Source organism: Xiphias gladius, chromosome 21 (genome assembly GCF_016859285.1).
Source record: "Xiphias gladius isolate SHS-SW01 ecotype Sanya breed wild chromosome 21, ASM1685928v1, whole genome shotgun sequence".
Lineage (NCBI taxonomy): Eukaryota > Metazoa > Chordata > Actinopteri > Istiophoriformes > Xiphiidae > Xiphias > Xiphias gladius.
In genome coordinates this window covers 8,328,042-8,350,942 of record NC_053420.1, presented here as the reverse complement: position 1 = coordinate 8,350,942, position 22,901 = coordinate 8,328,042, and the positions used below count along the sequence as shown (strand labels likewise).

Genomic DNA, 22,901 nt, shown 5'->3' with positions numbered 1-22,901 from the left:
ACATCACTAACATATGGCTCTACGTCCAAAGCATTTCCTCCTATTCAAACTGTAATGCACCCTCGGAGGACCTTTGACCTAGGGCCTTTGTGAAAACACATGAATCCAGCTCTACATATATAAACAAACACCTCACGAGTAACCGGTTTTAATGTTGTGCCTGATCAGTGTACCGGGCAGGTGTACAGCCATAGGGGTTTTCCGTGCTGAGCTGCAGTGGAGTGATCATAATATAAAGAGGGGAGTTTGCACTAAAAAAGACTGTAGCCTTGGCAGATTAACCACTGGATTTGCCCAACTCGGGCTGGTGAAGCCTCGTAATAGCTCTGGCTGAACTTTAAAATGCATTTCTTTACAGAACGAGGAGAGCGGATTTTGTCCCCCCTCACCTAGAGTGGAATTGCGTTGGGATTGGGATCCTGTCCATACTGGTCTTCACAGCCACTATGGACAGGAGGAATGATTACAGTAGCCAATGACTCTTTCAGTGTACGAACAGTAGTCAGTATTTAAGATACACTTGACAGAATGAAAAGCCTGGTCTTTAAGATGTTAACATAACAAGGCATCTAGACTGGGTATCCTTTCAAATGATACAAGACTTTCATTTTTTGGAAATTCCAAAAAACCCACTCTGCCTACTCCGTAATCCAGCCTTGCTCTGTTGTGTAGGCTGGCATCTGACAAGAGTCTATAGCCTACGTTTCTTTGGTACGACAAAGTCTCTCCTGTTGCCAGCAACGGGGGGGGGGGGGGGGGGACTGTTGCTTTCTTTCCACTGAACAAACAAAAGACCGCGAGGTCCGCCACCGCCGGGGCCCGCATGCAAATGATGATCTTCCCCGCAGCTCTGTCGATATGGGTCAACAATGGCCTTCTTACACGCTCAGTCGTCAATGCATTAGGTGCGTCGGCTGTCTAAGCTGAGGTTGAGCTGTCTAAGTCTCTAGCATGACAGCAGTGACAGACGAGGAAACAGAACAGAACATCATGGAATAGAATAGAATAGAATAGAAAAGAATAGAATTGAATTGAATAGAAAAGAATTGAATTGAATTGAATAGAAAAGAATAGAATAGAAAAGAATAGAAAAGAATAGAATAGAATAGAATAGAAAAGAATAGAATAGAATAGAATAGAATAGAATAGAATAGAAAAGAATAGAATTGAATTGAATAGAAAAGAATAGAATTGAAGAGAATTGAATAGAAAAGAATTGAATTGAATTGAATAGAATAGAATAGAAAAGAATAGAATAGAATAGAATAGAATAGAAAAGAATAGAATAGAATAGACTATCTTCACGTGAAAAAGCGAATATTTTCAAAACGGGACAGAGGCAATCTCCGTCACCCACAGTCCACATTCGTCTCTGTGGCTGCGGGAGCCCGCGGCACTGTAACTGACAGCAGATTGAAAGAAAGAGTTTTACCTGTGTAAGTTCACGTTAAGTTCCGAGCCGACCACGCACAAAATACTTGTAGTTTTGTCATAATCGACTCTGAGAGTCCGGGGGTGAATCATGGTTGCGGTCCCGCGGCTGTCCCGTTACCGTGAGGCAAAGACGCAAAAACCCGGTCTCGCAGACTGTCAGAGCCGTGTGCAGCAGGGCGACTGTGAGGTACTACAGGTACTGAGGGTTCAAGCCTCCGTGTTCGCTGGTTGGTTGAGCCAACCTCCAACCGCACCCAACCACAACCCACGCCCCCCACCACCCGCGACCCATGTCACCCATCTCTCTTTCCCCTCTGTTCATTGTCTGTGCCCTGCTCTCCCCGTTCACTCTCCCCCTTTGAATTGTCTTAGGGGCTTTTGTATTCCTTTGTGTAGAGACGAGGCTCGCATTTCGAGCCGTGATGGGGAAAAAAACGCTCTTGGCACATATACTATTAATTCATTAAAGCCCAAGTAACAATACAGCGCATTGTTGTTGTTTTCTGTCTTTTCCATCAATATAATACAGAAATACGAGCAGAATTTCACTTGGATAATTGCATCTATGAACACGGAACAACGACATAGTTTTCCCTACTTTCCTGCTTTTCCCACGTCAAATCGCCAAGGGCTTCCCACAATAGAATAAAAGTAAAGTAAGGCAAAGTGCTGGATCTGAAACTGACGAGCACCTTCCTCCTTATTATAACCGCCACCATCAACATTAATAACACGCAACGTGTGCACTGGTCGTTCGGGGTGTGTTGTTCAGTCGAGGACCGCATCTCAGCTTACCTGTTCAGGATTGCCTTCAAAGAGGTGCCGACAACATGGAGGACGCCCCGCGGAGGCCCTGTGCTCAGGCTACATGTCCGGTGGTGTTCCGGGGTTCCCGATCTCCTCGCCCGCAGGAAAGCGGGCGTGCCGGTCACGGACATTTCTTGGAACATCGTCGGTTGTTGTCCGCCTCGGACCGCTGAGGGGATTCCCGCGGCTGTCGTCCGTCGTTCTTGGTGGTGGTAAATTCTCCAGGTGGAGGGCGGGATAAATAGGTGCGGATCCGCCTGTGCACGACGTCCCAGTTCCACTGTTGTGGCCAATGTGAAATGAAATCTTTATTGGCAAATTTTTTCTACATCCTCCGAAAAGACTTTTGCAGGTATAGGTACATACTCGGTAACAGTTAACGATGATGGTGTTTGCCCTAACTTTAAGTTTTCTAACTCTAAACTAACCTCTCTTTTATCCTATTTTATTGTGTTGTAATTTAATTATTTTTCCATTTTTTTGTAATTTATTTGCCTGACAAAAGCCAAGGGTTCATCCATGTCAATTGCTTTTGGTAATTTGATTAGTTACAAATGTGTTATTTGCACCAATAAAGCACAATATCAACCGGGTCCTGCATTCATAGCTAATTATCAGGGCCTCTCATGTTGAGATAACGTCTATCAAAATTATTATTTTAGTTTATATTGTCCTCATGTGGAGCATATTCCTAAATAAAGTTGCATTTGATGAAATGACCACAAATTGAAACAAATGAAGTAAAGTTTCAGCACAGGAGGTCTGGTTGCACAGGACTTAATGGGGACTTGGAGGCAGGGGGGCAAATATTCAAAGGGTCGTAGGTGGGGGGTTAGTGGGGGTCCATAGAAAATTTTTTGCCCAGGGGCGGTTTAACAGATTAATCCGGCCATGCCTGGATTTGAAAGTCTCAAAAGGCATAAAACGGGATATTACCACCAATAACCACGAGGATGTGAAAGCCCATTTCATACTTGAGCAGTCCTGAAAAACTTTCTGCTGTGTGAAGTAAAGACTACCACAAAAACACATTGGGCCGAAAGCCAATCAAATCGGTGGAAATGTCTGACAAGCATGAATGCCGACCAATAGAAGAACTGTAAACATGCTCGGAATGGGCGGGATCTAGGATATCCTATGTCATCAACTCAAGGCGCTTTGTTGTTTTTTCGGGACGGGGAGACGGAGAAAAATATTTTTAATAAAATTGTGAACGGTCCGGGTTAAGCGAAGATAACGTTTCGCTTGGTTCAATATATCCAAAAGCCGGCCAAGTGTGGAGTTAAACCGATGTCGTCTGGTGAAAAATTGCGCATTTGTCGGATTAAAGGAGCTCAGCCGTGAGCTAGCCTCTCCGGGAGGGTGTCCAGATTGGAGCGGAAGGTATTCAGGCACTGGGAAGACGGGGAGAAACCTACTGGGATGCCTCACGCAAGTTGGAAAAAAAATGTATTTTACAGTTCTGCCTGGAATCGCGGCACTGTAAACCTGAAGTATGTGTTCGTTTGACTGAATTCAAATTGCAGGAACAATTTGATCGTGGTGTTCTAACCATTAACGTGTCGGTTTAGCGAGTTAGCCACGTAGCTACGTAGCCTTCAGTGGGAAGACTTTTAAAATGGCGGAGGGCTGGCCCATTCCTTCGGCCCTTGTCTTCACGCTGTTCGTTGTGAGTGCCTGGGCTTTAGAGTTTTGTCCTGCTCCTTGCTCTTGTTCAAAAGGACAAAGTGAGGTACGTATTCTGGACTGCAACAGGAAAAGGCTGTCGTCGCCTCCCCTGGAACCACCAGATGGGATAACCCAAGTGTAAGTACACAATCGGTTAGACGTTAATGTGTTGAAGTTAGTCCTGTACTGAATCCGCTGCACTGATGGGTTGCTAAACCAAGGGGTGAACCGTAACACGCATTTATTTTGGAAATAGACTAATAATATATTCTCCTTATTTTAACTTTGAATACAAAAGTGGGTACATTTAAAAAAAAAAAAAATCACATCCAACCTTATTTATCCAGTAACAAGTTAAACTATGCCTGAAATATTAAAATAATTTACACTCAGTTGATATTTTAATAATTAGTCCTAGCTAAACTAATGCAATCTAATGCAACAATCCTGCAATAAATCCGAGGTTTGTGAAAGTTGTTATGTTCAGTTTTTATTAAAACTGTTCTAGAGATGTGTTGACTCATGTTATGGTCACTGTAGAGGATGTAGTTTGTGGTGCTTTTGAATTGTTTTGCATTCATTCCAATATTTAATCTACTTTTATCAATATAATACACAATATTAGAAACATCTCTCAATACAATACAGTTCAACAGCACTAAGATTGCAGCCTCCTACATAACATTAAGTTAATCACTCCTCCAAAATGTATCAACCAAAATTGAGCATTATGACATTCCTCATGGTAGCATTTGTTGTTGGGCTGCTGTATTTGAGTATATTAATTTTAGGTGGGTGTACATAATTAACTTGCAACTGATTGAAAGTGTCAAGCCATGGTGGACCTGAGTAAATTGCTCAGAATTTACAGTTAAATTGGGCAGGAGTATTTTATTCTGTAATCTGACTCATGAAATGGCTCTAAGTCTCGATTATTTCATGTCCCCATTAAACTGCACAGCAGATGTTTTTTTTTAAACATGATAATAATTTTTTTGTTGAATTTCATTTCAGCACCATGAATCACAATGAGCTGACTGTTCTTCCCTTTCTTGGAGATGTTTCCTCGAACATCACTTCACTGTCACTGTAAGTACAAAATCCCCCTTTCTTGCCTCTCCTGGCACCACTAAACAAATAGTCAAAATAAACTGAGCATTTCATTGTATAAAAACACACCCCCACCTTTATATTAAAGACAGACATTCTATATATATATATATATATATATATATATATATATATATATATATATATATATATATATATATATATTGTTATCAGTTGTGATTACTTTAAATTCTGATTTTAAAACATTTACCACTTTTCTTTCATGAAGCAAGTTCTTGATACCTTTTTTTTTTGTTGTATACGAATGTAATGATACTAAAACACTGGTATTGTACCATAAGGTGATGTCTTTTGTTTGCCAGCATGTTGCACAATGACAGATGTCTTTCCTCTTGTTGATATGATTTGAGTATACCATCAACATAGCTGGACATAGAAATCAGTGTCATTATGACTTTGAAGACTAAAACCTGTTTTTTTCTTTTTTGTTTGTTTGTTTTTTTTGTTTTTCAGAGTCCACAATCGAATCTCAGAACTGCTGATACATCAGCTGCAGCCATACATTTCCTTGGAGACACTGGACCTGACATCCAACTCCATCTCTGAGCTCAAAGTTGGATCCTTCCCCAACATGCAGCTGAAGTATCTGTAAGCAAACACTGCTCATTTAAATCATCTTCATTTTTTTCATCAGTTAAGGTAGGCCAGTTTATGTACAAGAATAGCCTGACAATGCAATCAACGTAAAATAAAAAAAAACTAGAGGGCACTAAAGAATACAGTATCCAATGCAACACTTTTTCCCCACTGGTCCACTCCGCCAGTAGATCAGAGGTTTGCTGGCCCCTTGGAAACTTTCACTGGTCCAGCAGCCAAAAATGGAAAATAGCTCGTTTTTTTTTCTTTTAACATAATTTAAAAATGTAATAATTATGGGGGGCTTATATTGCAACACATATGGTAAAAGGACATTTCAGTCATTCCCTTACACTATATGACATTAGGTAAATATTTATACAGTCAAAGAGTGCTGTACATTGTAGAGATGCCATGATCATCATTATTATTATTATTGTTGTTGTTGTCCGTCCGCCCTTGCCTGATGCAAATGACATCGTGAATAGTGAAGCAGTCCGCAAATTTGGCAAGGATGGGAGCAATAAATCAGAGACATCTTCCAGGCTCTCTTTGTGTTTAGGAAGTAGCTAAAAACACCATCATCTGATGCCAGTCACAGCCCATGGAAGTCACATTTCTTGTTTAGACCGCCGTCTGTGTTGTTTGAATAAAACTTAACACTGTGAAACATGATGACTTATTTTTTCTCCACTTGGGTGATGTGGGTTTTTAGCAGGCGGTTATGTCTTATACAGAACATGACATTAGACAGCTACAGTAAAAGTTGACATTAGCTAGCGTTACTGTTAGCTTAATACAGTCACTGAGTAGTAAGTAGTAGAAACAGAAAAGTCTGTGCTGTGCACAAAAACGCTGGAACCCGTGATAAGGAATTTATAGGCAGGCTGTCTATTGTGTTGACCTAACATTAGTGGATACATTTTCTTGATGAAAACAACTCTGAAAGCAGATTATTTTAAAAAAAGCTGAGCACTACATAGCAAGAGTGGTTATGGGGAGAAAGGATGAATGTATGTTCCTGTCAGTATTTTCAGATTTCTATATTAACGTTAGTATCAGACACTAAACTTTAAACAGCCCCAGAAGTCACCGCGGCGGTTTAGCTCAATGCAGCTGGCTACATGGTTAGCTAGCCACAAGTACATCAGCGAAGTGTCTCATAAAAGGGTTAACCTTAGACTGCTATGAGATGACAACCTCAACCACAGTCATATTTTGGGTCTTAACACTATAATGAGCAGATTTACAACAGCTATGATCTTTAATTTATCTTCGACATGCCACATCGTTGAGTTATTGGGATCCGGCGTCCGCTCCTTTCTTAAAGAAGAGCGACCTTCTTTAACTTGCTCTGCATAAAGTTTTACTGGCCCTGGGCCATCGGTTATGTCAGACCCTGGAGTGCAAACATCTAAGAAGGTTGTATACTGCAAAAATATTTTCTTTTAATAATAACAAATGTCTAGGATCTAATCTAACGTAATTACAAAGACACTTGTCATAACAGTAAATAATCTAACAATTGTAGATTAACTAATTGTATAAGAAGGAAGAATGGGCTCTGTATAATACAACAGTAAGGTGACATAGCATCTATGGCTGTTCAATATATTACAGAGTACTACACATACCATTCATTCTAGTCAGTGTTTATCAAGGAAAAGCACTAAAGGCATCATATTTTGGTTAGTTTGCTGTAAGGAAGCAACTTATTGTAGGCAGACCGACTTTGTGGGGCCTTCTCTTGTGGATATTCACATTTGCAGTACTGTATGCCTACTTAGGTGTAACTACAGAGCAAACATTATTCTCCTGGCTGATTTTGGCCCTAATGTTTCTGCTCTTTTATCTCATAGGAATTTGAGTAATAACAAGATCAGCGTCCTCGAGCCTGGCTGCTTCGAAAACATCTCCAGCTCCCTGCTGGTGCTGAAGCTGAACAGGAACAGATTAGCTGTGCTACCATCCAAAGTCTTCAAACTTCCTCAGCTTCAGTTCCTGTAAGTATTGTATGATATGTTTTGATGAAAAACTAAAATCATTCAGGATTAGCTAGGAATTGAGCAGTTGATAGTTGGCAGACAAATCTGTGGATTTTAATTCTGTTGTAACAATTTTTACTAAAGTAGCTGGTCAGTCTGGGCGATGGGTGGGGCTTAGCGAAGGGTCAGTTATATTACAGTAGCTCTGTTTTTTGTTTTTTGCTTTTTGGAGAAAAATTACACTCGCTGTCGTTGTAGTGAAATGAAGCGAAACAAAATCAAGATAGTGGACAGCCTAACATTCAAAGGGATGGACTCACTGAAGTCACTGAAGATGCAGAGGAACAGCATCACTAAGCTCATGGATGGAGCCTTTTTTGGACTTAACAACATTGAAGAACTGTGAGTACAGTGTAATAGACTCTCCTTTTAAAAAACAACATTCAACATTGTGTTATTCAGCAATTGTGGAGTAGTAGATTGTAAAAAAATTTAAAATAGCTATAAAGACATCTGTAAATGCACAAAGACAGCTGGGGCTAAGTGGTGAAAACACAAAAGCAGGAAAAAATTCTCAACGAATTTGTCCTGAAATGAAATTTGTCCCAAAAATAAAAACAGTTATGTAATTTCAGTTGTTTTGTTAATGCCACTGTTTTTCCCGTATGTGTCTTAGAGAGCTGGAGCACAACAACCTAACTGAGGTAAACAAAGGTTGGCTGTATGGCCTGCGCATGCTGCGCATCCTGCGGGTCAGCCAGAATGCTGTCGGCATCATCCGACCAGACGCTTGGGAATTTTGCCAAAAGTTGGAGGAACTGTGAGTGTGTTTGCTTTATAGTTAAAATCCCCATGCAGCTAAGAATCTCCTTTTTATTTCACCATCCCCGGGCTCTGAAATTCTGAGTGCTCAGAGGAGTTACTATTATCTTGCTGCAGTACTGTGGGGTGTCTGAAGCTGATTCCATGTTGTGTTGCCTCCAGTGCATGTACTGTTTACGGTTTTAACGTTTTTTGTGAAAATGTCTCATTTTGGAGTATCATTCTTGAATGTGGATTTACATTTACATTCAAAACTGTTGTTGAATAAGGAAATAGTTTGGAATAATCTTTATAATATTTGTGGTTGTTTTGCAGAGACTTGTCCTTCAATCATTTGACTAGGCTTGAGGAGACAGCTTTTGTTGGATTAGGTTTCCTTCAGAGCCTGAACCTGGGAGAGAACTCCATCAGCCATTTGGGAGAGGGAGTGTTCAGTGGCCTGGCAAGTCTGCGCACCCTGTAAGTGCTACGCCTCAGGGACATCTGTCTAAAATATGTGTAACCTATTTGATATAAGAAGTGTAATGAAGCTCACTATTCAAAATATAACCAAGTCCTGACTTTTTCTTGGGTCTGTGCATTCTCATAAAGGCTGCTGACTACAGTAGGTCTCCTTGTTTGACTCTTCATGTGTAATTCAAGTCCTGTCCTGAATACATCTCCTGATTAATTCTAAGTAGTTTAGAGAAATAACAACAGAAATTGCCAGTATGTTAAGTCTGCATCCTCTAATATAGACTTAGTTGTGTTCTGATCTTCCCTGTCTTTTGTCACCTGTTTAGTCTTAGATCAAACCACCCAGTGTGTAAGTTCATAGAATCCTGTTCTCTTGGTGTTGCATCCTCCGTCCTGCCATTGAACATCATGCTGACTTCAAATGAGTTAAAAGGTTAAATCTTTACAGGACAGTTCTGTTCTCTCACAGTAGAAGCAAGCATAGGTGTCCCACTTGAATTTGTAAACGTGGTGGATTTTTTTCTTCACTTGTTCAAGGCTTCAGCAACTTACTGTTTTACTTAAAAATTCGTAGGTGAGGTACCACAAACATAGTGACGGGCTCTTAGAAATTTCAAGAAATGGAGACTGAGTGCAATTCAGTCCACGTTGGTTTACAAACAACAAGTACGAGCAAGCCGAGTTTTCTTGAGAGCAACTGCCTTTCAAAAAAATGTCACAATATTTTATCCCTCAATCTGGGCGGTGGCTATCAGATCTGTCAGGCCTGATATCTCGAACGTTCTTACACTTACAGACTTGTCCTTGAAGATGTGTATCATAATCCAATTGTTATCATGCTGTGCACGCTCTATTTCCCCATCGAACTGATGCCAGGTCACAGTGCACTGGAAGGTTGCATTGTGTGTCAGTTGTACAATCGAATACTGTTCTCGGGATCATTTTAGCATCCCTCTCATACAACTGACATTTTTGTCTCAACTTACCTTACACAATTCCCAGGCTGTTCTCAGCAACCACCTGACAATATTCTCTGGCTGATATAATATCTTTCTGTTAGCCACCTAATCATAACCAAGGCATATGTGGCAGACAGTTGTGACAGAGCTCCGATAATAATTGCAATTTTGTATAGTTAGTTGTGTGTCTGCCCTTATAAAATCATTGTGCATGCGATTATAAAGACTGTAGAATACACGTACATAATAAGCAATGATACATATGGTAGCAGTAATGCAGTAATGATAGTAACAGTAATACAGTACTGTGCTTCCATAGTATGAAGTGACTTTTCGCCATTAAAGCGTCTGTCGATTACACTCATTTCACACCTCCACAAAGCATCGGGAACTTCGTTATCAAGCACAAACAGATACAGAATATCTGAGATGCAATATAAGTGCTGAGTCTGTGTCATCCACGTGAAACATTTATAGGGGTTTTTTGTAAAATTGCACGGGCGAGAGAGCAGACTGGTTGCTACATTGTAGCTGAGGCAGAGGCCAAGGGATGAAGGTTGTTAGAATCTTTTGTCAGCGTGGCTAGGGCGAGACTCCTCATGTTCTTGGCGTTGAGATTCTTTGCTTTTTCATATTTCATGAAGCAGTGATAAAATAATATCAACATACAATATGCTCAGCCGGCATTTCTGTGTCTACTGAGCATTTCAACAAATAACACAGCAGCTCTGGCTTTGTCAGGGAGAGAAATGATGATGTGCTTCCTTGGTTCGTTGAATACCACTAAATATTATGCACTGTTTATTAAGTTCTTAGGAGTTATGCGTTACGGCACAAAAGCTTGAAAAGTTTAGTGTAGCTAAGGTCCAGAGTATCAGCCTAATTAAGCAAGTATGTCTTCTTCATCTTACATTAATGTCCGAGGTAAGAAGTGCTGAGAAACGAGGAAGTTGTGAACTCATTATTTGCCACACAGAGTTCCACTTAAGCCACTGAGCTGCAGGGGGAAAGGGTCATATTTGGGAGGTTACCCGTCATGGGGGCTTTCATTGGAGAGGGGAACTGGAGAGTGCCAAAGTTCTTTCAGAGGTGCCCAGGCATGAGGAATGAGAAACAAAAGAGCCCATGACCCATCCTGTAAACACAAGACCTCTCTGGGTTTCCAGTGGACCCTTGCACTGTTCTAGTGCTAAACAGAGCCAATTAATTTCTCCTCATCAGAACAGCAGGGGCAGTGAACTGTGACACAATGTGGAAGTGTGGTGTCTCAAATTGTTAGTCTCCTAACTGAGTCAATGCCACTGACAATGGCAGTGGAGATAATGTGCAATCTCTGTGGTCTTTGCGGGAAAAAAAGCTTTAGATGTTCAGTCTACTCTGTCTCTTTGCTTTTCAGAGATATCCGCAACAATGAAATCTCTTGGGCCATTGAAGACTCCATTGGTGTATTTGATGGAATGAAGAAGCTGAACACACTGTGAGGACACTCTGATTGTGCAGATAAATAAATAGAGAGGAATATTGATAGATTTGAATTTCACACACAAGTGTGTGGTTATGAAATGTCTGCATTTAGAGAAATATAGTGGGTGCTACTTAAATTCTATATCAGTGTTCTAGATACATGGTAATACTGTATACTGCTTTTGTGGTGCGAACCGATAAGGTGAAGCTTTATTCAGACACTGTAGGTATGGTTTTATTTTCCTGTGAAATTGTTCCTTAAGTTTGTTCTAACTTGCATTGAAAGTCTGGTCAAATGTCCTAATTTAGAATTAATGATAGCTGCTGATACACTGGTTCCAGTGAACAATACTTTTGTTTTTTTTTTTTGTTTTTTTAGAATCCTACAGCAGAACAAAATCAAATCAATCACTAAGAAAGCATTTGAGGGCCTGGAGGAGCTGGAGCACCTGTGAGTTAAACCACTGCACAATCCTTTTTCTTGTAGGATCTGTTGTTATTGCTGAATGATCAAATATAGCAGAAGGCTTTTATTACCACCGTGCTGTTGCTGTTGTCTTATGCTTGTGAAATGGGGATGCCATTTTGATCGAATCACATGGTAGGTGTTTCTAATCATATTTCTGTCCCCTCCGCAGGGACCTCAGCAAGAATGGCATCATGTCGATACACCCTGGGGCATTGTCCCATATGAAGCTCAAAGTGTTGTGAGTAGACACAAAATTAAACTTAACTCACTCTTAAGCACATTTGCAAGCTAGCTTTTACCTGTGTTAATATTGTTTCTCAACTGATTTATCGATACTTTCATGAAAAAGAAATTATAATGATTAAATAAATAATGGTTAAGTGTCATGATTAGCATTTTAAATTGGCATATACAGTTATATGAAGAAAATCCCAACCACCCCAATGTGACTAGTTTTTGACCTACTGTAGTTTTAGTAATGAACGAATAAAAGAGCACTATAACTTTAGTTTGTTAGCTGTTAACCCTGTTTGTTTGGTGGTGATGTTTAAAAATCCGCATAATTGCTGAGTCACTAGGTTGTTGTCTTACCACAACTATACATTTATTGGTTCAGACGGGACCAAGCAGAGATTTCTGTCTCTCCTGACTGTGAGGAAAGACAGTGGAAATTTTAAGTCTCTTGATTTTTTGAGGTTCTGATCAGCCCATCCTAGCAGTGTCTGTCAAGCAGTGGCTAACGAAATGCACCAGTAGCTGTCAACCCCAGAACATGTGTCATGATAGTAGTCATATCCTCTTGTTATTAGTCTGCTGCTTTAATAGAGTATAGCGCTATTTGCCTTGCAAGTGGATAATTGGCTTTGCCTGATTATTTAGCTGTAAGAGCATAGTGGCAACACCCTTGTAATTGAAGTGTATTTTAGTACAAAGTATATTTAAAAACAGGCTCCTGCTGGTGCTTTATATAGCAAAGAATCCAGTTTCCTGTCATGATTTAGATAATAGAAACTTTGCAGTAATGCCTGTATTACGTTTGCCATGGTCCAGCTGACTCTGGTTGACTTTTTGACATCTGCTGATTCATTTTAAAATCATAACCTTGATATATGACTTAGATAGTGTTTATGCTTTTAAGATAATTAAATGACCCCTTTCCATATAATCATCACTGATCATTAACAATGGTTTTATATAGCTGTGTATCATTGCTCGTTGTCTATATTGTTTGTGTTTTTAATTGTCTAGTGAGACTGTGTTGTTTATGTATCTCAATTGCCACAAAAAATGTTCAATGTGACATTAACGTTTTATAAACTCTGTGTTTATTAATAACACTTACCTTTGTGGTTCAGAGGAACAAGGCTTTTTAGTAAGAAATGTCACACATTGTAACAGAGTCACCAGAGCACTGCTTTCATTATAACTGGTATAAGAAAAGTTACTCTTGCACAGCTACTCTTGCTTGCATGCTCACTGTTAAACAGTTACTCAAGCAGCACTGGACTTACTGTTGTGTTGTCAGATACCTGTACATTTGCAGAGTAGATAACAGACCTTTTTAAACAACTGAGGTCAATTTAATCTTCATTTCATGCACATAAATGCAGGTTTGCTTTTCTAAAAGGTAAAATCACGAATCACTTTCTGAAATGTGGACAAACAAATCCTAGAAATCCCAAATTTATATTGATTTGCTCAGTGGGTTTTGCTCATCGCATACTTTTATCTCTACAGTAGTTTGATGATTCCAACTAATTTTACAATCACTCATCTCATGCTTCCTTCATTACTTTTCTGTCCTCAGCATCCTGAACACAAGCAGTTTGCTGTGTGACTGCCACATGCAGTGGTTGGGGCCTTGGCTGACTGACAGTCAGTTCCAGCAGTCTGTCTCTGCTGTCTGTGCTCATCCTGCGAGTCTACTTGGCCGCAACGTTCTGTCCATCAGCCCAGAAGAGTTTGTTTGTGGTCAGTTCATGTCTGTTTTTTTTTTTTTTTTTTTTTTTTGGTTTTAATTGTTCCCAGTCTAATCCGAACCAGGTAGTCTTCAGTCAGCACAGAACTTGGAAGAAGTTTGTTGGTGCAAATCTGGAAAGGGCATTGAGTTTTCATTTCATGGTGTTTATATATTTCACAATAAGCACATTATTTCACTGTGGAAGTTTGGTTCACAGGTTTTATAAAGTTCAACTTCATAAAAAGTCCTAATAGATTCCAAGCTGACAACCATGTTGTCCTCCCTGTATTTGAATACTTCATGTTGACCACCAACTAATATCTTACATTTTGATTAAAAGGTCTGCCTAAAAATATGGATTCTCTAACTTGTAAAAATGCTGCCTGACTTTTTTAAACTCTCTGTCTCTGCCCCTCCTCAGATGATTTCCCCAAGCCTCTGATCACAACTCACCCAGAGACGTCTGTGGCACTACGGGGGAACAATGTGACTCTGAGCTGCATTGCCTCCAGCAGCAGTGATTCGCCAATGACCACAGCTTGGCGGAAGGACGGAGAGGTGCTGTATGATGCAGAGGTGCAAAACTACGCCCGGTACCAGGAGGGAGAGCTGATCTATACCACTATGCTCCACCTACTCAATGTTAACTTTACTGATGAGGGGCGGTACCAGTGTGTGGTCTCCAATCACTTTGGCTCCAACTACTCCAACAGGGCCAAGCTTACCGTCAATGGTGAGGATGTTTGCCCTTATTCAAAGAATGTGATCTATGATTGTCAGTTGAGCTCATTTGTTTTTCACTTGCTCTGCAGCCCTTTACTTTCTTTGGGTTTTAAGGTTCTGTTCTTGCCAATGTAGTATACATTGAGTTCTGGTACAGCTCATTTATATCTGAGAATAATATTTCTTGTGCATAGTTTTATTATTTGTTTAGTAACATTGTGTCCCTACTTACTGGATAATGCAGTGACTGCCAGAAAATTGAGGAAACTGTCCCACCCTTGACTGTATGTCAACTGTCTTTCAGAGCTGCCATCCTTTCTTAAGACTCCCATGGACCTAACAATCCGGACTGGTACTATGGCCAGGCTGGAGTGTGCTGCTGAAGGCCATCCATCACCCCAGATTGCTTGGCAGAAGGACGGAGGCACAGACTTTCCTGCTGCCCGAGAGCGAAGGATGCACGTGATGCCGGATGATGACATCTTCTTCATTGCTAACGTGAAAACAGAAGACATGGGAGTGTACAGCTGCACGGCTCAAAATGCAGCTGGTAGCCTGTCGGCAAACGCTACTCTCACCGTCCTTGGTGAGTCACTCACTCGATTAGCAGGGTGTATTACTGATGTTTTGCTACTAGCTCATTTCAGCTGAGTCACTCTTCTTAAAAGGACTGCTCATTGATGTCTGTCACTCATTACATACTCCTATTTTTATGTTTCCTCCTCGACAGTTTTAATTAGTAACAATATAAATGAAAACCTTGTTATACCATGGCCATGTATAATACTTAAATCTTTACATTAATACGAAAAAAACAGAGTTGGATTTTCTAAAAAATAACAAACTTGACCTCACACACATCCATCTAAACAGTTTGACACGAATGTCACTGGGATAATCCTTATTAAATCAAAAACCAATGAATCCTCTTCTCCTCCAGAAACACCATCCTTCATGCGTCCTCTGGAAGACAGAACAGTGGCCCGTGGTGAAACTGCTGTGCTTCAGTGTATAGCTGGAGGCAGCCCCGCCCCCCGTCTCAACTGGACCAAAGATGACGGACCTCTGGTCCTCACAGAGCGCCACTTCTTTGCTGCTGCCAACCAGCTCCTTATTATAGTAGATGCTGGTCCTGCTGATGCTGGGAAATACACCTGCATAATGTCTAATACTCTGGGCACAGAGCGTGGCCACATCTACCTCAGCGTCTCACCATCACCAAACTGCGATACAGGTGCAGGGTACGACCAGGATGGCTGGACCACTGTGGGCATTGTGGTGATTGTGGTGGTGTGCTGTGTGGTGGGAACCTCGCTGGTCTGGGTCATAGTTATCTATCACATGCGCAGAAAGAGCGAGGACTACAGTATCACAAACACAGGTGAGCAGTTTAGATATATAACCATCTGTGATATAAAATGAATCTTATTTGAAGATGTGCCCAATAGGGATGCCTGTTTGGAAACCATGAAACACGTCAATGGGGACAGCACTTTGTTCTGAGAATACAACGTCTCACAGCCATCGATACCGAGTGACAACATATGTCTCTGTGTGTTCCAGATGAGATGAATTTGCCAGCAGACATCCCCAGCTACCTGTCCTCGCAGGGTACTTTGTCAGAGCCTCAGGAAGGCTACAGTAACTCTGAGGCTGGCAGCCACCAGCAGCTCATGCCTCCTCTCTCCAATGGATATATCCATAAGGGGACAGATGGTAGGTCATCTTGCTTTTACATTTGATCAATTTTACCATATTTGACATGTTTGGTTTATCATCATCACAAGCTATTTATATCATCATCTTGATATACACGCTTTGCAATTCTTGTACGGTATAAACAACACATGATATAGAAATCCCCTACGAACTGCACATATATGGCTATCTTTGCTGTTATCACTGCACACACTTTACTTTAGTAGAAGACAACATTGGCGTCTCCAGAAGCTGGAAACCAATGAAAAGTTCCAGTAGTATCCCATTAATTGTCATATAAAGATTTATACTGTGCTTTTTTATTGTCTTGCCAACTTTCAGTATAATGTACAAATTAGATACAAGGCATTGTAATATTCCAGTAATTTAACAAGAGGTAAAGATGGCATACATGTGGGAGTAAGTGATTCATTAGTTTGCAATTAAGTGACTTTTGATTAGACATAAATCAGGAGTTTGCGGTAGTGACTGACTTGTGTGTGCTGATTAGGTCTCACCCGAATACCATTTTTGGGGCTTGGAAGTTTCAGTGAGAATTACCTGCAGATGCGGGGGGTAGGGGGAGGTAAGGGGGCTAAGTAAGCTGTTAATTACAGTTTTCAGTTGATTTGCCAAACTTGTCGTGGATAATGCCAGTTTCATTTGGCATATCTGGCACTCCACATTTTGGGGGTCATCTTCACAAATTATAGTTACTCCAAGCACTTGACTTTTTCAGCATTTTGCTAGTGTAGTTGTGACTTGTAAGCCTTTCACAGGGTCACATGTCGCTGTCCCAGTGTCGGTGCTGGAAATGTTAGATGAGAGATGTAACGCACAAAACTGTCACTAAGACTAAATGTCCTTTTCTGAGAATAACTAATAATAATATTTCATGTTAATGCACAATGAATAATGTTGGATTACTATATCCTATTTCATTTGCTATGTGGGATGTTTGTGGTAATGCATATATAATGATGATGATAATTTAAAAAAAAAAACACAAAACCTAGCATTTGAATACTGATTTGGACGTCGATTACCAAGGCAATGGTAGAAGCTTCGAGGCATTCAGGTCAGGCCTAGTGCTGTTTATAGGTCATATTTCCGCATTATTTCCTTGTAAATTTTAATCTAATTGGTTGGGTTATGTCAACATTTTGATCACAAGAAAGCAAAGCCTTTTATGTTGACATTACAAAGATTACAAGATTATTGCGTGATCACGAGAAATGAAACGCACCAAGATACGCTGCCGCATGTCCTGCCTTTCATACGAATCACTTCTGACACGAAAAATTAATTTTCAAATGTCTTAAAATAAATACAGCTTTTTGGATGTGATTTTCAGAATCCAAAGGTTTTGAAAACCTCCATGCTTATTAGGTTCTTGTGTCTGCTTTTGTGTTTGGGATCTGATCCCTGCTGAAATGAGACACTGACTAATTATCATGTGTGTCCCAGGTGTGTGTTATGGAGACACGAGCAGTGAGGTGGAAACTGAGGGGAATGGCATGCTGCACTGCAGGGTTGGCTCTCTATTCACTGGCCGTAGCAGCTTCCACCCTGGGGAGCCCCGGGAGGTCCTAGCTGGAGTCCCCATAGGTTAGTGTCAACTACACACGAGCGGTTATGTGATTTTTATTTATTTTTTATAGGATTGGTTTTTTATGCATTCGTACTGTTCACATTTTTCCAAGCTCTTTTCATGTCTGAGGAGTTTTGAAGCTGCTAAAGCTGTGCCTTTCACCAGGTCTTTCAACTTGTCCAGTAAATGTGTAGGTCTATTCACATTAAGGTGTAATGAGCTTTATGGTCTCTTCATATGTATGTCTATATATTTTAATGTCATTTCAATATAATTACAATTGATTCAATTAAGTAAGAGAAAATGCATACTACTCTAAATAATCAGGTCAGGGTTGTAGTATTTTGCAGCAATACTAGCATCGATGCATTTGATGATGGAAGCATAACACACCCAGATAAAATACTTGATATATGTAATGATGATAAACTTCATTTATGTAGCACCTTTTCATACATGAAAGGCAGCTCTGAGTGCTTTACAAGGCAAAAAAGTGCATACAACAGCAAGCGGCTGAAATATTAAAATACATCTAAAAAGCTGAAGGGAGTGTACTGGAAAATCTTAATACTATTTACATGATACTATTCACCTGTTAAGCTGTACTTACATTATCTATGGAATGTACTGATTGCTCACTGTTAAGTTGAAAGATAAAACATGGAACCAGTTTGTACCAAGCGGTTGTCCTTCCTCCCTGCAGATGCAATTCATCTCACCAATTAATTATGGAACTAAGGATATGTGTGTGTTTTATCCCTCTGAACAGTTTCACAACAACCCCTCCCTTCTGTACTCATGAAAGGGTATAAGCTCTACTAAGTTTTGTGCTTTTTGCTCATTGCCATACACTGCTCGTTGCTGTGGGCGCCTTTGATCTCTGTATGCTTTAGACCATCTGCAGATAGCGAATTAAACATACAGAAAGATAAGAGTTGACTCTAAGTGCTTTATTGAACAGAAATTGCCACCACAGAAGTAAAGTAATCGTTTGTATCCAGGTCCCCAACAGTGTAAAAACATAGAAAATGAGTTTTTAAGTTTGAAATGTAATTCCAACTCTCAAACAATGCTTTGTAAAGTACATTAAAATAAAAAAAAGCCGTGAGATTGTTTTCAATCTTGAAACAAATGAATACAGATTGTAATTATTTCACATATAATAAATATATGGTGATTTGGTGAGTAGTTGTGAGAATAATCATTAGTAATCAGTTGATCAGTCTAAGTGTACTTTAGAGGCCTTTTCCCAGCCACTGTCAGCAAACATCACACTGACTGAATCTTCAAATGGATCCGCAGTTTTGAAAACAAACAACATACGTACATATTTCTCTTGCCAGGTGGTGCGGGTCCGCTGGTCATCTGCTCCGACTGCTACGACAATGCCAACATCTACTCTCGCACACGGGAGTACTGCCCTTACGCCTATCTGGGGGAGGACGATCCGCTGGACAAAACGCTACCCAGCCTGAAGGAGAGCTTCAATGAGCACGCCCAGCATGAGGACGCAGCACTGGAGAGCCTCATTAGCAACCACAACTCCTCCATCTTCCTCACCTCACATGACAAAAGGTTGAGCAGCCACACTCCCCCGGAGCACTACACTAATGGTGAGACTTGGAAATAGAAATTTCCATTTTACCTTTTTAGAGCGAGATGGTGACACCATCCTTGGTCCAGGTGCAAACTATGTGCCATGTGCTACCTGCTGAGGTGTTTTGAGTAACATGAATTTTCACCATCCGGCAGATATTGGAAAAGAAAAACAGTAGGTGTAAACATTCTCGTCTACTTTTTGTGACTGCTATAAATCTTGCAGATTCTCGCTTTCTTCGAATTTTATCTGACCAACGCTCCAAAATTTAAAGGCATTTAAGTTACAAGGATATAAAAACAGTGAAAGGCAGCAAATCCTCACACTTGAGAAACTGGAACCAAATAATATTCAGCAATTTTGCTGGATAAAGTACATAAACAATAAATCACAGATTAAAATTATTGTCTGCTAATTTTCTGACGATTGATTGATGGATAAATACACTAATCCATGCCGCGTTTAAAAAAAAAAAAAAAAAAAAAAAAGTGTGTGGTTGTGAATCAGTTAGTGGAGTGTAAAGTGCAGCCCTAAGTATTTTTTCTCTTGCCATCTTTGCAGACTCCCTTAGCAGGTCATTCTGGGGAGAAGGGGAAGATCTGTCCTCGAAACCCCAACCAGACGCGTCCCAGCACCCAGTGATTGTTCACAGGACAACACCTCTGACTTCCACTGCAGAAAGGGCAGAGGAACCGAATGAAGCAGAGGCGGACTACTTCCCCAGCCAATGCACACAGGACCACAAAAGTGCCTCTAATAGGACTAACCCTCAGGAGCATCCTGCTCCCACATAGGTCCTTACAATCCACCCACGTTCTGCCTCTGACTCCTCGTTGCTGCACCCCTTCACCCACTACCTCCAAAGAGACTCCTCACATTCTGCCAAAGAAGCTCTCTTGTATGTTTACATTCCACTTTCACTCAAGAGGACATGCTAACTTTCTCCACTGTGGAAAGACCGCTGTGTCAGGGTGGAGAAATGGACTGGTGACTAAAGTGATCTTCTCCTTGACACCTCCACCTCTGCAGGACTCCCCACTCCCACATCCTCCACCACTCTTCTTTTTTCTCTCTATAGAGAAAGCTATGAATGTATGCTTTAAAGAGCCATGTTGGATGGGATCATCCCTGCTGCTGTGGGGCTGAAAATGCATGCCAGTGCACTACACACTGGCAGTTCGTTTCATCATTCCTGGTACAGACACCTGTTGGTACTGCCTACGAGACTTCAGTAGATATTACAAACCCTCTCTTCCCAACTGGGGAATAAGGAGTTTTAAATGGGGGACAATTGAAGTTCCCTCACCAGCAGATTGTGGTGGTTAACATAGGTAAGAGACTTAAAAGCATATGTCCCACATTCCCACAGCTATTCTGAGTGACTCTAAACTATGCTATCTAGTATCCTGTTATGCAAATTCCAGAGACAGTGACACCAAGATGTGGTGTATATTATGAATATATATATATGAATATATCCTATATCATCTTTATCCGATCTTGTTTTTGTCCTATGTCAAACACAATTGTTAATTCCTTCACTTAATATCTTCGTAATGAAAAGCAGTTTGGGGAGAAAGCGTACAATTTTTTTGCACATGTGACAATCATAGTTTTGCTGGGTATTTTCTGATGGTTGTCCACAGGATGGCCTTGTTAACAAGCATTCTCAGTAACCTCAATCAGGTGACATGGTTTATATATATATATATATATATATATCTATATATATATGTATATACAGTATGCGCTGATTTGTTTTCCCTTCTTATCATGTCTTACAGGCACTTAATTTAATGGTGGTAAACTTAATTATGCAGTGTGCATGCCGTTTTACCTTGTTACGATTTATCATCACAGTTTTTGTTTTTTTTTCTCAAAAAGTTCATGATCCTTCCATAGAAATTGATAAAGTCTAGGTTTTCATTTGGGACTGTGAAAATTGAGAATGTATTGTATTATTTTATATATGTATGTATGTATGTATGTGTACATAAGGCTAGTTATCTATTAAATTCCATGTCCTACTAGTTCATTTGCAGAGAAGTTTGAGATGTAAGCTGCAGTAACTTTAAAACATTAAGATAATTATTTTTAAACCTTCATCGTCCCAGCGTAATCCAGACATGTTGGTTCAGGTAAAAAGATGACCCATTTTTCTTAGAAATGGGTGTACTTTTTTCAAACGTCAGCTATTATGTTGCTTTGAGGATTTGAGAATGAAATTGCCTCTATTGTGTAAGAATGTGGACTTGTTTCATCAGGTTTGATCTCTTGTTGTCCTTGAAAATCCTCTCGATTTTTTGCACTTCACAGAAGCTCAGATGTGATTGGCTTTGGCTTTGACTCTCACAAACTTATTTGCTCAATATATTTAGCAAATTACACTCAGTTGGCAGTTTATTACCTGCACCATCTAGAAGTAAGGCAATCTAATTTAACAGCCCCGCAATATATCCTGCCTCCATGAAGGTTATAATAATCAGCTTTCGTTGAGACTCTTTTAGAGAGACGTTGATTCAACTGCATGGTCATTTTGGAGGATTTAATTTGTGGTGCTGTTGAATTGAATTGTGTTACCATGACAGGTTTTCCTATTATTTTGCCCACCCCATTTAGATCAATGAGAGTAGGCTAAATAGCAGAAACACGTCTATATCATACTCATTCTTCATCGCCATGAGGTCTGATGACTGATTGCCTCTTTTCTTTTTGACCAAGGAAGGATTTGCCATGTTCCTTTACTCCTTCTTTTGTATCGGTACATTGGGTGTTCGAGGGTACTGAATTCAGACACTAAAAAATCAGTCATGCTGAAAAGTTCATTGACGGTGCAAATGTGTGATCGTGCTTGAATACTATGTTTTCCGTTTCACATGTTTCAAAGTGTGACCTGGCCAAACGAGTTATTGTTAGCTTTGGTCAGTAATTCCTCAAAACTCACTACAAGCATGTGTGAAGCAGCACATGGTATCGTTACACCTCCGCCTCCTCGGTGGTGCGTGCAGATGTGAATGGCATGTCATTCTTTGCACTCTTTTTTGATTCTAACTTGTTTTCATACTTTGTCAGTCATGTTTGCCTTTTAATTACCAAATCAGCACAGCCCAGCCCAAATCAGCAGACCGCAGGCCTAATCCTCATTGGTATTAGCTACAAGATAATTACCTTTAATAAGAATTGAAAAAAAGCTTAATAATTTGCTAAAGCAATTTGGCTGTCCTGAGTTCATCTGTATTTTCACACAGTCATTTCTCCAGTGGAAGCAGATTTTTGTTGTGTCTTGATGTTTTCTGACTGGTGCCCAAGGTCAATTTCATGCCCCTTTCTAGTGGTAGAGAAATTAAAATGAAAACTAGCAGTGATAAGTCGTCCTAATGGAGTTATTTGTCAGGGGGGGGGCATACATTGATTCAATGTTCAATATTTTCTGCCAACACAGTGTAACATAATGTGCATTTGTATTGTTTTATTCTCTGAACATCCTTTATGACTTTATACCAAAGTTTAGCAGTAACTGCTCTGGCAATATCCAATGCTGCTTTTTTTTTTTTTTTTTTT

General features: G+C 40.2%; 2 protein-coding genes across 4 annotated transcripts in view; one reads left to right on the top strand and one right to left on the bottom strand.

Annotated features, from left to right (window-relative positions):
• Positions 1-3,900, bottom strand: part of padi2 (peptidyl arginine deiminase, type II) — a 15,329-nt gene extending 11,429 nt beyond the window's left edge. Inside the window, exons 1-2 of one of the 2 annotated variants that reach the window (XM_040116084.1) lie at positions 3,794-3,900; positions 2,230-2,521 (exon numbers count right to left, since the gene is read on the bottom strand). In XM_040116084.1, coding sequence (XP_039972018.1) covers positions 2,230-2,384 — 155 coding nt within the window. In that variant the 5' untranslated portion in view covers positions 2,385-2,521; positions 3,794-3,900. Of the gene's footprint in view, positions 1-1,432; positions 1,581-2,229; positions 2,522-3,793 lie in introns of those variants that run through there. The other variant, XM_040116085.1, reaches the window with a different exon arrangement.
• On the top strand, positions 3,385-22,901 carry lrig2 (leucine-rich repeats and immunoglobulin-like domains 2). 2 transcript variants are annotated; one of them, XM_040116082.1, is made up of 19 exons: positions 3,385-3,734; positions 3,963-4,047; positions 4,924-4,998; positions 5,494-5,628; positions 7,476-7,619; positions 7,860-8,003; positions 8,278-8,421; positions 8,739-8,882; positions 11,235-11,315; positions 11,682-11,753; positions 11,941-12,009; positions 13,579-13,742; positions 14,153-14,464; positions 14,759-15,040; positions 15,395-15,835; positions 16,018-16,170; positions 17,620-17,760; positions 19,087-19,356; positions 19,902-22,901. In XM_040116082.1, exons 3-19 carry the CDS (start codon positions 4,928-4,930, stop codon positions 20,132-20,134), a joined length of 3,000 nt encoding a protein of 999 aa, XP_039972016.1. In that variant the 5' UTR covers positions 3,385-3,734; positions 3,963-4,047; positions 4,924-4,927; the 3' UTR covers positions 20,135-22,901. The 2 variants fall into 2 exon arrangements, with proteins under 2 accessions (XP_039972016.1, XP_039972015.1); XM_040116081.1 differs by having other exon boundaries at positions 3,385-4,047.

Bases quoted from the DNA above. Each gene is read 5' to 3' on its own strand.
- lrig2 (XM_040116081.1), top strand. From the start codon at position 3,860: ATGGCGGAGGGCTGGCCCATTCCTTCGGCCCTTGTCTTCACGCTGTTC. The intron at 11,754-11,940 runs GTGAGTTAAACC...TCCCCTCCGCAG, and splicing joins CTGGAGGAGCTGGAGCACCT to GGACCTCAGCAAGAATGGCA. The intron at 19,357-19,901 runs GTGAGACTTGGA...CCATCTTTGCAG, and splicing joins CCCGGAGCACTACACTAATG to ACTCCCTTAGCAGGTCATTC.